General features: G+C 36.3%; 2 protein-coding genes across 2 annotated transcripts; both read right to left on the bottom strand.

Annotated features, from left to right (window-relative positions):
- Positions 1 to 2,787: 2,787 nt before the first annotated feature.
- LOC129895820 (pre-mRNA-splicing factor SPF27 homolog) lies at positions 2,788 to 6,797 on the bottom strand. The gene is made up of 7 exons (XM_055971594.1): positions 6,510 to 6,797; positions 6,127 to 6,302; positions 5,245 to 5,328; positions 4,538 to 4,607; positions 4,321 to 4,454; positions 4,180 to 4,238; positions 2,788 to 3,078 (listed from the first exon to the last, which is right to left on the bottom strand). The coding sequence occupies exons 1-6, from the start codon at positions 6,741 to 6,743 to the stop codon at positions 4,181 to 4,183; spliced, it is 756 nt and encodes a 251-aa protein (XP_055827569.1). The 5' UTR covers positions 6,744 to 6,797; the 3' UTR covers positions 2,788 to 3,078; position 4,180.
- Positions 6,798 to 8,223: 1,426 nt separating this feature from the next.
- LOC129895679 (peroxisome biogenesis protein 3-2) lies at positions 8,224 to 17,244 on the bottom strand. Its single transcript, XM_055971416.1, has 7 exons — positions 17,020 to 17,244; positions 16,529 to 16,690; positions 16,196 to 16,395; positions 15,980 to 16,110; positions 11,564 to 11,691; positions 9,261 to 9,488; positions 8,224 to 8,739 (listed from the first exon to the last, which is right to left on the bottom strand). Exons 1-7 carry the CDS (start codon positions 17,022 to 17,024, stop codon positions 8,484 to 8,486), a joined length of 1,110 nt encoding a protein of 369 aa, XP_055827391.1. The 5' UTR covers positions 17,025 to 17,244; the 3' UTR covers positions 8,224 to 8,483.
- Positions 17,245 to 18,008: the final 764 nt, after the last annotated feature.

The following is an 18,008-nucleotide window of genomic DNA, read 5'->3' as shown; positions in this document are numbered from 1 at the left end:
ACCACTAGAATCTGGAAGCAAGTTGACCACTGTGGAATATGACAAGGCTGTTGGAGCTGAAGGAGATGAAGCTTTGGAATAAGTCTCAAAATATCAAAGGCTGATAGGAAGACTGTTGTATGTCACCATAACTAGGCCAGACATCAGCTTTGCAGTCCAAACACTAAGTTAATTCATGCAAGAGCCTAAGACATCACACTGGGAAGCAGCTGTTAGAGTAGTCAGATACCTGAAAAATGCACCAGGACAGGGCCTTATTTTCAGAGCAAAACCTACATAAGAGATAACTTGTTAGTGTGATTCAGATTGGGCAGCTTGCCCCAACACAAGAAGATCTATCACAGGCTATGCTGTTAAGTTTGGAGAGTCACTTATCTCTTGGAAGTAGAATAAGCAGCAAACAGTATCCAAAAGCTCAGCTGAAGCTGAATATAGAAGCATGGCAGCTGTTGTTGCAGAGATTACTTGGCTGCTGGGCCTGTTCAGTGAGCTTGGAGTGGAAGTTCATCAGCCAGTAGTTGTTTGGAGTGATAGCAAGGCAGCGATTCAACTAGCAGCTAATCCAGTTTACCATGAGAGAACAAAGCATATTGAAATCGATTGTCACTTCATAAGGGACAAGATAAAGGAAGGTATCATCAAAGCGGCATTTGTGAAGACAATTGATCAACAATCATACCTTATGACAAAGGGACTGAGCAGACAACAACATATATATTTGATGGACAAGTTGGGAGTGTTGGACATCATTCACCCTCCAACTTGAAGGGGAGTATTGACATATTCTCCTAATCAGTTAGTAGTTAGTCCTAATCAGTTAGTAGTTAGTGGTGTATTGTTAGTAGTTAGTGGTGTATTGTGTATATTGTGTAGTTGGTTGTGTAAGTGTATAATTAGTTAGTTGTTAGTGTGGGCCCTACTAATTTTGTGTGGTTGTTAGTAGAGTAAGTATATGTATTAACAATGTGAGTAGGTGAAGAACACACTTCACTTTACTCTTTCTTCCTCACAAATGAAATGAAAAATTCCCAATCTTCTCTCTAAATCTCTTAGGTCTTTTTCCAAAGTCATCCATATCTTTCAGCCTCCATTCCAACAATATTTAACCTATTTTCAATAGTACAGGAGTATATTTGACCCTTTTCCGTTTTTTTAAAAAAATTGGAAAAGAGTCATTGGACAAGATGAGGAGATGTGTCTCTGCTTGTTCATCCGTTACAGAGAATGGTATTATTGCACCACTTTTTGGATGGCAGGGATATGGCAATATCAAAAATATAACAAAGGGTATATTAGTACCATTTTCAATAGTTTGGGAGTATATATATGTCCTTTTTTCCCATTTACTTTTGTTAGGTACAATTTTAATTTATCCTTGTAACGGCTAACATGCCATTTACCACGTTTTGTGAGTGACATCCGTACACTATAAAAAGTTGTATGTAATTGGCTTTTTAAGTGACTTGATTACACTATAGTTCAAAAAATTAAACTCATATCAAATGTCTTCGCCTATATAAGGAGATAATAAATTGATGTTGTTGCTCCTGCGTCAATTAAGCTGGCGATCTCTATTTGAGTTTTAAGTTTGACGGGTAAATTCTTAATGTGAATGTTAACGACCTAATTTTTTATATGGGTTTGGGATGCCACTGAATTTTTTTTTTTGAGGATTTATAGTATTTTCACACTTAACCTCCAATGTAACTCGAACCCAGGACCTACCGGTCGTGGGTGGAGGTGCTTAACCAACTGAGCAACCCTCACTTGTCCACTGAATCTATTGATTATTTGAATTAGTGCTTTCTAAAGTTAAACATTCATAGGGTAGATTCCTTAATGCATATACATGGCAAGTTTGAGCTAAAACTATTGAATTCGATTTCGATTGAACAATACTTTACTTCCGCCCTTAACCAGCCAATGCCTGATGTAGACCATAGTTTATGGGCTCACGGCTGAAACCCAATAGCTTTTGTATAGATACTATATTTCAAATTTTTTATTAAAAAATTCATAAAATATAAATAAATACGTTACGGCAAACCCGGTGACATTAGAACAGGATTTAATAGATTGAAACGCCAAGGAGAAATCAAGAATTAAGATGGCTATAGTTTGAGATTATTGGAAATTGGATCAAGATTGACTAAATAATGTGTCATTGACTTAACTGGCAACTCTTACCATGTTTTAATTTCTTTATTTCTTTAATTAGCAAACAAAACTAATGAAGCTTTTTTAAAAATATTGGTTTTAAACACATCAAACAATTTTTTTAAAGAAAATATTTGACAAGATTTCAACGGATCAATTTGAGCTTCATAATTAGCCTAAATCAGCCCATCATTCAAATGAGTTGAATTGGATGGGTCAGGATTTAGTAGCTCTCCCAAACTTGAGCAGATCACTTTTTCAAGGGCTAATTTTGTTACTCCTGCACCCTAGTTATCTAGTCCAGTAATGAATTCACTTTGCTTTCAGCAATAGAACAGTTAAAAAAAAACTGATCTCACCAGTAATTCGTATTTGTTATCAAGAGACAGAGAACCATAGCATGTTATTACGTGGGTTTGATGAGGTTATATATACCCGGAAATGCTCCCAGCATAGAAATCTATGATTCCATTCTTCCTGTGGATGGCGGTAAACATCTCAAAAGCATATTGGGAATCCAGAGAAAAGCAACAAAGAATCTTGTTAAGAAAGATTCAAGGAATAGAGGGGTCTCCTATTCTCATTCAACAAAAAGGAATCCAAGGGGGAAAATAAAAAGAAGACCAAAACTTTAAAATCACTGATTGACTAGCAAAAATCTATTCATAAACAGAGCTGTTACCATGATAAGGAAATGAACTACGTACACAGAGAACTGCGAGATACATAGGCAGGCAGTGAGGTTTTCCACAATGGACACATTCCTCACCAGGATTGCAAAGCAATGCCTAACAGAATATCGCCAACAAAAAACATGGCCAAACCTCATCACACCGACCTAAAACAAGAACTTCAAATCTTTGACCAACTTCTCCATCTAAGTTCAGCAGCAGCAAATCTTCATGATTACTGGACCTACACCTACATATTCCCTTCACAATATTAGTTCTGACAATTCTCACACACATCTTTGAAATCGACAAGAAAAAGAACGAAACATTGCCTACACCCTTCATGATTCAACATAAAACACCCAGCCAAACCCAATCTAATAATATTGTCTTCCTCCACAAGGTTTTACAAGACTTAGAGCCCGTTTGGATGGGCTTAAAAAAAGTAACTTTCATGTATGAAGTGCTTTTAGAACTTTGAAGTGCTGAAAGTTATTTTTATAAATAAGCAGATGAGTGTTTGGATAAAAGTGCTTATGTTGAAAATAAGTGTTTGAATTTTAAGGTTAAAAGAATAAAATGGTAGATTGAGAATTTAGTTAAAATATAAGGGATATAAAAGTAATTTTCATGGTCAAACAAAATGGCTTTAAGCACTTAGAAAAAAAAGTTAGAAATTCTAACTTTTCATTTTTGACTGACTTTAAGAACTTTATGGCTTAAAGTTAGCATTAGGCAAACACGTCCAAAAACTAAAAAGGGGCTTTAAGTTGGTTTTGACCAACTTAAAGCCCATCCAAACGGGCTCTTAGTATGCAACCTGAATTTTGCTAAGGAAACACGATTCCACAAAATCTGATTTTTCATGTTTGAAAATGGAAGAAAAATGATGGGAATTTTTTTATTTTTTTTGGGAAGTTAGTTACATTTTTTAAAGGAAATTAAGAAAGGTCAGAAAATTGAACATCATAGTTTTTCTTTTTGACAAGTGAAAATTGGAGATCATAGTACACTCTTATCACCTTTTCTTTCACTTCCGCCAAATAGTATTTTAAAGCTTAGAGAGTTGAACATCTCTTTTGCTTATCTTTCCTTTCATCTCATACAATTGGATCTTAGACTTAAAGAATTGTAATTTTTTGTTTCATAAACTTTAAAATATTACACTTTACATTCATTTCAACCCTCTAATTCATCCTCCATTTCCTTCAACCTAAATCACCCTTGTACCTCCCCAAACTTTTCTCTTTAATGTTTTTATCTGATTTCCCCCTACATGTTAATATCATTGATAACTAATCCAGTCCATGGATAGAAACTAAGCATAATAGAATAATAGCAAAATCAATACCTCATAATTCTGCATACAGCATCTTGCCATTCTCAACATTAGCCTCCAAATTCCACCCCCTGCCGTAAAAGAGGTTAATATCTTATAAACTAGTCTATTAAAACCAGAAAAGGCATAGATGATATGCAATACAAAATAGACCTCTCTTGAGCCTCCTTCCTCAGTTGTTCTCTGTGGTCTTGTAGTTCCCCACATGCAGATTGGATTTCTATATTTTTCAGACAGAGCTCTCTCCATTGCATGGACAACGCATTGAGCTCATATGCAGTAGTTTGCTGTTATGCAATGGCAAACAGATAAATGAGAACAATGCAAGCCACTACAGAAATAGATCAGTAGTAACAGGAGAGACTTATACCTGATGATATTTCCTTTCCCTGTTTACTGTTTCAATCATTTCATTCAGTTCAGCAGCTTGTGATTTCATTCTGCAGCAAATTAGTTTGATATTCAGCCATGGAAGGGATGCAGCAATACCAGAGGAAAAGGACGGGCGAATCATGCTCTTTTCTAAGAGAAATATTAATAGTGTGCAGAACTGGTTCCAGATGTGTAAATACAGTGATAAATACTACTCCCAGCTCCTCCTTACTGATAAAGAGTATTAAAAAATACACAGCTTCTCCTTTTTGAATCACAATTGCACCAGCAGTGGAGAAGGGCAATTGTTTGACCATATCACATTCTTACACTTCTTCTTACACACAAAAATAAAGGGCATGTCCCTGATTATTTTGATGCAAGAGTATTTTCTCTTGATTGACATGTTCTTGTAGCCAAAATGCCATGACCTGTTTAAGATAACAAGTTCTAAGTGTTATTTCAGTATGTGCAAAAAGTTTTCTTTCTTTGACCCCGTCAATCACGCGCTGCCATACAAAATGAACAGAGGGAGCATGTAAAATCATTCCAAGATAGAAGTAGCAGTATATTGTTAAGGATGAGATAGCTGAACAGTAACTACGCCTCTGTCCCAAACAAGTTGGTCGGCATCAATAAATTGTTACGCAAGGATGAGACAACAGAGCCCCAAGAAAAGTATAGAATTATTTAAAGAAGAAGAACCTGGCTAAAAATGCCTCCAACCGTTGATTGTACAGCTTCCACACATCAGGACCATGCTTTGCCATTAGATCCAGATTTTCTAGCCTATAGAATATCAAGGTTAACTTTTGATTACAGAAGCAATAAGCACTCTATTGCACAACAAAAAGGGGAAACTTTTTAACCATATTATATCAAAGGCATTGAATGTTTCAGTATCAAATTACTTAATGCATCCACATACAGGTAGGGCACTGGGATGTAAAAGGAATTTTTCCTGATAAACAACAACAGAAAAGAAGTAAAAAAATTTGGTAGTAAAGTGACACAAAATTCACATGTCTTTTATTAGGATATGACCTGCTGAAGCTGATAGTATACAAGTTCTTCAGAATCCTATTTCATTGAAAATTTGAAATAGATACAAACACACTCCCCAACACGTGACGAGTAGTACTATGTTTCCCCACACGTCGTGCAGGCTTCTCAGATTTGACATAGAATCCAAAACAAACACAAAGCTTTTTATTCAGAAGTTATTTGGAAAATGCAGTATGCAATCACCATATCTTAGTTATTCCTTTGGCAGAAGTACTCTTTTATCATGCTTCACTGCAACATCTATTTTACTAAACCTTGTAGCCTTACAGACCTCATTTCTTTTGCATGTAAAGATAATTGAGTAACTGATACAAAAGGTTTCTTCCTACGAATAAAGGTTATCATGTGCTAATATCTAGATTTTACACATATATATACTAATTATTGGACACATACTTTTCTTTTGTATAATCCATATAGAAAAAAAGAGCTTAAACTGAGAACCATGATTATATAATTTGCAAAAGAGGAGAATCTCACAAATACTACCTCTAGTTTCACCACTGGATACAGGTAGCCTACCTGATTACTTGATGTTGCAGTAAACGCTGAGCTTTTTGAAGAGCTTGCTTCCATGCAGTTTCATCATTGCGCTTGTTCACAGGCGGCACCTCAAGCCCATATCGTGAAGTATCTATCTGTACCGGAGGTTTTCCAGCTCTCACCCGCTCATATTCCCTCGCAAGCATCGGATGATTCTAAAACCAATTCGTTCATTAGACAAGCAAAAACCATGGTCTCATCAAGTAGTTACCAAATCAACACAATTCAAGACAAATAGCATTTTTTTCCCTCCAATAAAGCTAATACTTATAGAAATTGATGAGTATTTCAAAAAATGGAACCCTAGAATTCACGTAGAAAAGAATTGAAGAGCAGAAGTATTGACAAGTATAGATTGAAACCTCGAAGTTGAATTTACGAAGAGGAGGGAGGTTTTTGAGGAAATCAGAAGGTTTTTTGGAGCTGCGGCGCATCTCCTCTTCGACCAAACGGTCCACCTCTTCTTTCACGTTGGGATCACCGTAGTCGTCATCAATGTACGGCAAAGCATCTATCACTTCCGCACTGCTAGAAACCGCCGGCCGAGACTCCGGCGGCGCCTCTAGCATCAAAATGTCGCCGTCATTTGTCGCCATTGTTTCTGGGACCTTGTCACCGATGTGTAGTAAGCCAGTAGCGAGTACGAGTTCATTACTTTTTCGTTTTATAGGTATTCATTCTCTTCCTATTTTACCCTTGTAAATATCCCAAGTTCCCAATAGCATTTTTTTTAAAAAAATTCTCTAATTACGTAGTTAAGAGAACATGGAAAAGATTAGGCTAAATAAAGTGAAATGAGTAGTAGTAAGAATTTATATGGTCCATTTAATTAGATTGAGATAAATTTATAGTGTTATTGTTTGAAAAATCAAGAGAAGAATAATGGATGATTAATTGGATTCTTGTACTAGACTATTCTTAATTAGTAGATAATATTATTTCTTTATAGTTTTCTTTTTTGTACTACAGTTGCACTCTTTAAAAGTAAAAGAAATTGTGCATTGGCAATTTAACATAAAAGTGAAAACGCATACTTGGAGTTGCTTTTCTCCAATTTTATCCTTGTACTTTAGAAATATTGGACGCCAAACACTATAATTATACCTATTTATCTTCGTTATAATTGTACTATGAAATCTCTCTTCAGTTTCTTCAATTAAAAAGTACTTCTACGCCTTAAAAGTAATTATAAGTTGATGTCTTAATTGATTATATATGTAGGATATCTTGACATCTATTCGTCTAAGATTTTTGAATAAATAAAACTAAAATGATCTACTACTATGTATTATATCTTTAAATTTTTTGTTTAATTGGACGCTAGCTAAGTCTTAAATACGCAAATTGGGGTTGCTTATAAAGATTCGAACAATAATCTTAGGAAATATAAAAATTCAACATCATTAATTTCGCCGTCAGTACTGCTCTTGATTGCTGAAAATATAGAGGGGACAATATTATTTAATTAAACAAAGAGATTAGGCAGATGCACTTTATGATGTATTCCTCAAAATCATGTAAGAACATGTGAATGCGTCTTACTACTTTTATGTTTTAAATTTCGTATTCTAAGTCAAACAATACTATATTATATATAGAAGGCTCCTCCTCTAACTAGAGAAAACCGAGGAGAGAAGGAAACTGTGGGTTATTGGGACTGATCTTTGCTGCTGAATCATTGGCTCATGAGCATGTCAAAGCAAATGAAATAACATCCTTGGGACATGTTCTTGCTCCAATGATGCAGGAGCTGAGCTCGGTTTTTCACCGCCTTTTCTTGGACTGAAGAAGGGTTCCCTTCCATTCTCTCTAGGCACAGTAAAAATCACCATCAACTGATCATGAATGATTTCATTCATTCATCCCATCAATGGCAGATCAAATCATCAGAAGGAGGTATTTATACAATCTTTATGATGCATGTATCAATCCAGTTCCAATATCCTCAAAACAAAGGTACATTTATAAGGACCGATCTTTATTAACATATGCTAATCTTAACTCTCAAGCATGTAAACAAAGGCACAAGTCAATACACACACGGACAATCAATCAAGCAAAAGAATTCAACAAAGCTAGGACAAACAAAATTGCAAGCTTTGAAAGCAGCTTTAAGCCATTAAATTCAGCTGATGAAATAATCAGTCTGCATAATAAATTTAATACTACTAAGCAACACTGCGGGCAACAGAAAGAATGAAACTTCACCAGAAAATCTTCAGTTTTCTTATTTTTGTCCAAATTTTAGCCCTTAAAGAAACTAACAAAAAGCTATATGTAATCTTTTACATCCACGCCTACGCTGAAGCTACACAAGAATACAACATGCTCCTACACTATGAAGCTGGTGTGCTTGCATACAACAAGGTGAAGAACATTTCTACTTCTGGCATGTTTTGGACAATTTGGATGTATCTGTCCCTATTGGGTTCTTCAAGCAGGCTGCGACTCATATGAGCAAGTCGTGGTAGAAGTTTAGCTAATGGAATGCCTAGTTTTAAATTGGTTTCTCCATAGAGGACCCTTATGTCTTCCATCATCACATCCACCGTTGTTTTAAGCGACATATCCAGAATATTCTCAAATTCGGAGCTGCCCAATAAAAGGATAAGTAATCAACTAACAGATTTGCCAAAGAGAATTAATTTGAGAAACAAATACTTGGAAATTTGTCAATATTGAATGCTGTCAGACATCAATTCAGAGGTAAAGAATGAAGACATTTTGCTTTATCTGCTGCATTGAGTTCTAAACTTATCTTTACAAGGAACACAGCAGTCAGCTCCTTTCATCTTTTTTGCATTTTTAATCTATATTTTTTCTTTTATTTTTTGGTGGGGTGGGGAGTTCAGTCGCTTTCCTTGTGCTCACAGCAGCATGAAAAGGTGAAAATAGTTCCATTATGTGCTCCAAAGCAACAAAAGATGTCAAAGTTTGGGTTTTCAGCTTGATATCAGAGAAAATCTCAATGTGCACATAGTTGTTTTCACATTCCAGACTAATATTGCTCTAGTGCCTCAACCATTATAAAATTTAGTATCTCAATATAGTGAAGAACAAGTACCAAGCTGAATCTTGTTTTGCAACACAATTGGAAAAGCAAACAAAAGTACCTTGACAAAACGGCCTGTGCCTCCAGCATAAGTTGTTCAAATTTGGATGCAGGCGAAGGTTCTGTCCTATCACTGCTAGAGTTAGCAGCAGAGTTATATAGCTTAGCATGCTCTGGCATCAAAAAGCCCATCCAGTGATGAGGCCTTCCCATGCTCAGAAAGGTGGCCAATATCTGCAGAATGGTATCATGAAGTACAGTTGTGTTGAAGAAATCCTTCAACTGTTTTCTGCAAACCAAAAGTTCAGAAATATTTGAAAGACGCATTTTGGAAAAAAATAGCTAATTTCAAATATAATTTATATAATATGCAATCCTATGGTTTAAGTAGGTCAATCGTCTGCCATCCATTCACTAAAAATGTTCAACTCCAAGAGGAAAATGTTTCCAACACATCGCGCCTTCCAGATAGCATGTGATTTTGTACCACACATCGATCTAGAGACATTTTCAGTGAACACCCACCGGCCCTGCATGGTCCTATGTAATTCTGTTATATGACCTAGGATTGCATCTGTATGGTTTCTTTGTTCCTTGGGCTTCATATGCAGTTTGAAGGTTTGATCAACCCCGTACACTGACAGGGGATGATTTGACCCTTTTCATTGTCCATTGGATTAGGAGGTTGGCAGTGAATAATCACATTTTGATAACTCAAAAGACTCCTTGCTCAGTAGTTTGTGTTTTTGTGTCGATTGGCTTCCAACTAGACATCCTTAATAGGCAGCTATAAAAGAAAAAAAGAGAGTGGTGCATCTAACTTCTACCATCTTACATGATAAAACTACAAAAGGAAACATACTGCAGAAGAATAACACACAAGCTATCTCATCTACTGTCTGCACATAGCTACACTGGAGGGAGCAGAATCTGGTACTTATCGGATTCAGGATGTGGTTCCAAGATCGTAAAATTTAGGTATTTTGAATCTGTCGTCAATCTCTCATTTCCCTGTGTGTGTGTGTGTACATATTAATTTAAATTTCAAAAGAACTGGGTTGCGGTTTAATGGAAATTCTATGCTTTTAAACACATATGGGTTTGATTCTTCAAACTCTCACAAGCAATTGTTCTGGAGTAGAGCTTTTTTGTTCCAAAGTTAGTTTTCTACCTTTTGACTTTCTCTTTCTCTTCCTTTTTTTCCACAAACCCCACGTATATTATCCCTCTCTCCGTTGACCTTTTTGTTAACGCATAAACAAACACTCAAACTTGGCCTCAGCTGGCAAGTAAACACTCCAACTTTGAGAGTGCACATCTAGACACCCAAACTCGGTCTCAACTAGCAACTAAACAATCCAACTCATCCCCATTGTGTCTCGTGAACACCCAACGCTGTGATTTATTAGAGGTGTCTAAATTATATTTTATAAGTTGGAGTTTTCAACTAACACAATGGAGACGATAGCACATTGGAGACGAGTTGAAGTGTCTAGATGTGCATACTCCAAGTTGGAGTGTTCACTTGCCAGTTGAGACCAAGTTTGAGCATATGTTTGTATTATGCCTTTATTTTCTCCCCTATCTTATCATCATTGACAGACTACAATAGTTACACATCAATGCTGCAGAATTTCAATCTATATTTCCACTTTGTTGCACTCCAGCAGCTATTCACAAATGAGCATCACCGCAATATGTGGAGCATTTATTTTTTCCAACCTCTTGCATCATGCCCATCTTGATTTTATCCTCATTAGAAACCAATTATCATAATAATATTGAACTTTAATTATGGCTACACAGTGATGGCAAAAGAAAAAGCTTTTCTCTTTTACTAGGACAGCAAAAGAAAAACATTGTGGTTGAAATTCGAAAAAAATGGCCTATGGCCTGAATCACTTGAGACTTTAATGCGTAAGTTTTCATTATATAGGTTAGCCCTGATTAGCAGTTTCATTGCAACTGAATATTGAAAATTCTCTCTTTTGGCATAAAAGGAAAACAACAACAACTACGCCTCGGTCCCAAGCAAGTTGGGGTCGGCATGTGCCCCACTTCTTCATTTAAGCTCATTTCATATCACCATCATACTAATCATAAAAGGGAAAAGCAGGGGGGGGAATTAAAGAACCTAACCATCAATGCATAGGTCCATCACTCGGTTCGAAGAATCAAATACCAAAATTAGTCAGTTACCAAACTGAAAATAAAAAGATTGGATTTCATATTCGAATAAACCTCGTCGGAAAAAGAGGCGCTTTCTAGATCTAAGCGAATTCGATGAAATCGAACGGAGCGACCCTCTAAACTCTAGATGCACATTTAACTTCTGAGAGGAAAAGAAAGAAGTAAAGAGCCTACCCTTTTAGAACTTCAGATGTTGCAGTTTCAAAACATGAAATCAAGGCAGGCAAGCCAACATTGGTAAGATAGTCTGCACTGGCTAGAAACTGCTGCTCGTCATCTCTGTCAATTAGATCAGCTTCATCCTGGAATACCAAAAAAAAAAAATTCACATCCAAACAGCAAAAGATGTGTTGGCTAAAAGACTAGTGTCAATTGCACTTCCAATAAGCAACAAAAACTGAGGCTAACTACCACCAGTTGGATCGCATTAACATAGAGTAAAGCGAAAAATTGCATAATCACCTAAAAAATAGGTTCACATAAAAATTCCACTCTTACACCCCCTTTTCCATTGTAATAAAGGGTTTAACTTCCATTTATTTATTTTTGCTTGTTATAGAACCCGCTTCTTCTTATTTTTTTATCTCTTCTAGGAGTTGTGGCACTTTCATTCCTTTGGGTCACTTCATATTACTTTTCCTATCTTTCACCCTTTGTGCTTTCCTCCCGCAATCAGCAAATCCTTGTCATGGTAATTCACTCATTCATTCTTCTTTGGTTTCCTTAGAAAGATCTGTAAACCTTACCTTCTCTGATGGCTTCTCCATTTTATATCTCACCACTGACTAAGAGGAATATCTAGCCTTGTGACAAGTAAGATACTATCCTCTATTCAAAGAAGGATGGACCTTCATACTAGACATAATTGTTGTTGAACCTTCAAACACTGCAAACAACTCAGCCGACGAGGTTTTTCCTATCTTCTCTGGTTGGTTCTCAATCGATACTCACTCCAGGCTAGGAAAGATTGACAACTACATCTGCTGGCTTGTCCGGACTGAGAAAAGTAGGGCGAAGCATGGAAATATTATGGCATCACTGACACCATCCAGCTTTCTAGGCTTGACATTTCTTTGTATATAATGCTAATCTCCAGCTTCATCAAAGCTAGCTGATCGCCTGACCGAGCGAGATTGGAGATCACCTTAATAATTTATCATAATTAGGCTCCCATTTAACGTACGCATGTCATGTAGTTTCTGTTCTTGTACCTCTGTCGTCCCTCACCCCTTGCCCTGGTCACTTTTTGAATTTCTTTTGGTATCCTTGGTACAACACATTCAGATAGTTATCACAAGTCTTCCCATTTTCGGGACAAGATCATTTCGTATACAAAAAGGTGTCAGCGGATACCAATGTCGTCTACTCAAAAGAAGAAGAATCCTATTCTATCTTCCTAATGAACAACAACAAAGATTACAGTGAGATAAGTGATAAGGGGTATCATGTCTTCTTTCATTATTGACTTCATTTGTTCAACATCTAAGACAATAGTATAGGAATTCCTTTATTATGCCCACATGATTGCCCAAGGTCGAGTTTCCTCTCTTACTGCCCTACTTCTCTTCTTTTTTTTCTTGAGAAGGTAAGTAGATTATTTATCAAAAATGCACTAATTTAGCACCACGTTGGTGCTAAGACAGTACATGAGTCAGTAATCCTATTGTACCCCCCCCCAAAAAAAAGGATATCTACAATAAATGTCCTATTCCTATAAAGATCTTTGTTTTATAAAAATGACTGTGGTGTCCGGGCCAGCTTTTGCGCACCTCGACTAATTCCACGGGATACCTGCCACCTCCCACTAGCAACACATATCAAGTAACTTTGTCCACCAAGGCTAGGACAAATAGGAAGAATCACCTAGTGTTTTTTTTGTCTCCACTGAGTTTTGAACCTGACACGTCAAGATTCTCAACCACTTCATTGACCACTAGGCCACACCCTTGGGTGCATATTCCTGTAAAGATCTATGAAATCTAACATTCTATCTTCATCCTTTACATCCTGTAGATTTCACCAAAAGCCATAAACATTGTAGTTAAGTTGTTGTACACTAACTTTCTTCCCTTCAAAGCATCTCACATTCCATTCCTTCCACGCAGGGATGGTACACCAAATCTTCTTTAATGGTTTACTAATCCCCTGGAGCTCCAACAACTCAGTTATTGACTGTTTATGGAATAACAGTGGTCATCTTGAAAACCTGAAAGAACAATGTCCAAATCTGTCTAGCCAACGAGCAATGCAAAAAATAAGTGGCTGCAACTATCCTTTTTTTTTGTTACACATGAAATACCTACTGCATAAAAGCATTCTTCATTTATGTAGAATATTGTGTTGAAGGCATGCATCATGAACCACCAACCACATGAAACAGTTAACTTTACAATGGGCTTTAGACTTCTGAGCCAAAGGCGGATCCAGGAATTTAAGACCATGGGTGCACCATTGCATAATACTCCTCTGTCCCAATTATATGGCACCTTTTCCTTTTTAGTCTATTCCAAAAAGAATGTCACGTTTTCATAATCTACTTACCTTCTCAAGAAAAAAATAAGAGAAAGTCTTCATTAATGAAATGATTTATCGTCACACAAATATCTAAGATTTATTTTAGACTATCAGTTCCAAAAGTCTCCATTTTTTTCCTTAAATTTTGCTTCAAATCAAATAGTGCCATATAAATAGAGATGGGGAGTAATAATTTAGTTACGTTATAAAAAAAAACAATTATATACACAACATGCATAAGCAAACAATACAAGTCCAAGCATCATGAAAAAAAATCCATTTTAAAAGTTGAAGAATCTTCAATGAGTTAATAGCCTTATTTAAACTAACAGCAAAAGAATAGGAAAAAGATTTAGAAGGTGACATAAATAAGGCATCAAGGAGAAGCTTTTAAAAAATCAAAAAGAAAGTTGTTCATTAACTTTTTAAATCTTTGACCCAATAGGAGTATAGGAAAAAGATAAGAAAAGACTTGATTTTTATGGGTTTCAAATGTAGTCCGTGCGAGGCATCACAAAGCCTTAAGAGATTAAGTTCCAAATCAGCACCTTAAATATAAGACACATATGTGGATGCACCCCCTTAAATACAAAGACAATAGAGGTGAAATATCAGCACAAATAAGTAGAGCTCTATTCAAGAGGACAGGTGCACATTCACCATGCGAATCAATATAGATTCGCCACTGTCCCGAGCTGCTTCCATGGCCAATTGTTAAAGCTAACTCCCCCATTATTGAGGGTCACAATTGTAACACGCCTTAACTGTGAACTTTCTATTTTCCTGTACCGTCCATACAACACAATCCTCCAGTTGATCATTGGGGGATACCATCCTAGATCTTTAAATAGAAGAGCAATTTTTTGGGAATTTCCTGGTCAAAACAATTTCTTCCAAGTGAAATGCGCCAAGTGTTATCATTCCAGCATTTTGAGACAAAATTACAAGTTGTTCCACTGAAAGTATAAAGATCATAGTATTTAGCATAAATGGAATATGACTACCAAGTGTCCAGCCAAAGCCTAGTTTTCCTACCATTTCCCAACTGGATCTTTGTACTAGCTTCAAAAGTGGGCCCATATGATGACAATTTTAAGGGCATGTCTGGCCTCCCTACTTCTCTTCTTATGGTACCATTCTTTCCTACTGTCTTTCTACTTTTCCACTTTGCTAAAGAGTGTGTAAAATGATGACAAGTATAACAGCATATCTGGTCCCTTGTGGTTATAAATCCCTGCCTATTTTTTGACATTTGGATTGGATGCCCTTTCCAAGAACAAAGAAACGATGGTTAGCATTCTAGACAAGCTACTTCAAAAGATACCTTTTTGCAGCCAGTCAGCTTAAAACAATTGTTTCTAATGTGCTTCAGTAGTTGATTGAAGAAGCAAAATGGATGAACTCCGATTGTTTTGGTGTAATACATTTTTGATCGAGTTTTATGACGAACACTTAATAGAGATCAATAGCAAGTTGAGACATATAATCCTCATTTATTTAACTGCCAGTTTCAGTTTGGATTGACCCAATCTATTCTAGATACCAATCAATCACTGAATGGCATTCTCATCTTTTTTTTTCCTCTCATTCAACTCTCTCCATAAGCTATAATCATTCTAATTTTGTCTAATCATGTATGACCTTATATTCAACTAAACAATTGTATTTGTACGATGTTTATCAAGGGTATGCTGGGCCTTACATTCACTCTCACGCAATATTGTTGGTCTCAGAACCATTTTATAGAGATTTTTTATAAGGACCATGTTATAGAATTTATTATAACTTACTAGGTATCCTCTCATCACATAGATACCTAGTCAGTTGAGAATTGTTGCCAACAATTTGCCGCAGACATTATTAAAGCTCTGAAGATACATTATCAACGCATAGTAAATTGATTTCATTGACCATCTGACTAATTCATCGTCACACAGAATATGCAATATACAACCACATAGCTGTGGAGAATCATATCCATCTAGAAGCAATACTTCTAGACATTCTAGATACAACAATCAATACAAATGCAAGATATAATCATAGTCATGTCAAGTAAAAAGAAGCAGTTCTTACAAGTTGAATAGAGCTTCCAAGGCCACGTGCAGTATCGATATAAAGATGTCTCCCTAATATGTTGACTTGAACTCTAATGTATAAGCTTAGAATTGTGGTCGCCCAAAGAGACAACACAATTCTGGTAAAATCTGGATAGGCACAAGATACAACATCATAAGCTAACAACTGTATAGAAATATTGAGAGCAAACTATATGGGTGCACATGTCCATACTTGAAATTTTGAGTCTGTCCCACAGCTCCAGCTTCTCTGCAGCAGTTAAAGAATTTGGCTCGTCTTTCCCTTTCATCAGCCTCTCCATCAAGTGCGTGAGGTCCAAGTCTTCTTCTATTCGACTACTTAAATGCCGCATTACATGGGGCAATGTCGTTGAATCAGCTATTGTCTGAATTTTCTCGAAATGTTCCTTGATCCTACAGATGAGAGACAAATACCTCTTGAGCATAATAAAACTCTTAACACTATATCGTGCACCAAACACGATGAAAAAGAAAGAGTACACCTTCCTTTTCAGGAAAATAAACAATAAAAAGAGAAAATCTTAACTGGGATCTAATGAGTTCCTCATTTCTTCTCTCATCCGCAAGTTCCCTCTCAAGATCAGAGAGTCGTCGCCTGTGTCCATCATACAGCTTATACAAAAGGTACCCACTTCCAAGAACTCCAAATGTAACATATACCTTCCTCTTATGCCTTCTCCAAAACTCCCTGACCCAATAAACCAGTGTCAAAAAAAGACAAAACCCTGGAACGATAATACTACACTTGCCTCTTCTAATCAATCAATTGCCTATCCCTACAAACTCTCAACTCTTACATCTCACGTGAACAACCAATTTGCAATTCCAAAATATTTCTCTCTTTTTAAAATAAAAATAAAAAAAGGAATCTTGAACTGCGACAAAGCAAAATATATAAAACAAGACATAAATTAGGTATCACTGCACGTATAATTTCATACCCAAATTTACTTTTTACTTGTAAAAATTTCCATCAAACCCACAGAATAAATGAAATTGAGGATAGAATTTACAAACCACATCCAATCCAAATACTAGTTGCTCAGGTTATCCTATGTTAGTGTTGCCGGACGCCGGTATTGATTTTTGCCGGAATTTTAATCTACCTTTCCGGCTATCTCGTCGGAGGTTACAGTCGAAGAATGGCGTTGAGCAGTGATGGCCACTTCCGACTTCGAACCTTGCAATTGCCAAAAGTAGATGGTGCTGATTTATTTTTTAGACATTCAATAAAAACTATAAAATATGGTTGACATTAATTATATATTATTCTATTCAAGAAAGAAAGTACAATAATTACATAGACTGTCCCTGAAGTTTCTGTAGATTCCGCTTACCCCCGGGGACACGTTATCAAGCCAATTAGGGCGGTTCAAAATCGATCGTTATCGATAATCCAACCGTAAAATTGACTTATTGGCTTATTGATATTGGATTATCGGATTAGCGGGTGGGAAATAGATTTAAATTTTATAATTAACGGCTTATCGGTATGGGGAGGGATTACTCAATTTTGTTATTGGGTAAACCGTTAATCCGTTAAGAATTTATTATACTTTATTATATTTTTATCCCTAAACATATAAAATATGTATGGTAATTATAATTTGTAAACCTAAAAATAAGTCTCAATAGGACAAGTCAATTTAGTTAAATAGGTCAAGCCCATTTAATTAAATAGGTCAAGCCCATTTAGAGTATAAGATCCTAATTTTACCTAAATCTAAATAAGTTGCCAGTTGCACACTTGCACTTGCTAGCTGCTGCTCTCATACTCTCATCTCTATTCTCTTCTCTCTCAAAATTGAAAAATTTGTCGAAACAAGTAGACAAATCATAAGCTACAACCGCCAGAAGGGGACGATTGCTCACTCTCGGTCTGCTCCCTCAGTCTTCGGATTGTACTCCTCACTGGCTTTGACTTTGCTGCATTCTTTGCAACCCCAAATTTCCACTGCTTTTTGCTTTACTGCATACTTTCCATAAAACTCACAAAAGTACTTGTT

This window comes from Solanum dulcamara, chromosome 7, assembly GCF_947179165.1.
Source record: "Solanum dulcamara chromosome 7, daSolDulc1.2, whole genome shotgun sequence".
In the NCBI taxonomy this organism is placed as follows: Eukaryota; Viridiplantae; Streptophyta; class Magnoliopsida; order Solanales; family Solanaceae; genus Solanum; species Solanum dulcamara.
Note: the sequence above shows the minus strand (reverse complement) of the source record. Positions and strands in the feature narration are given on the sequence as shown.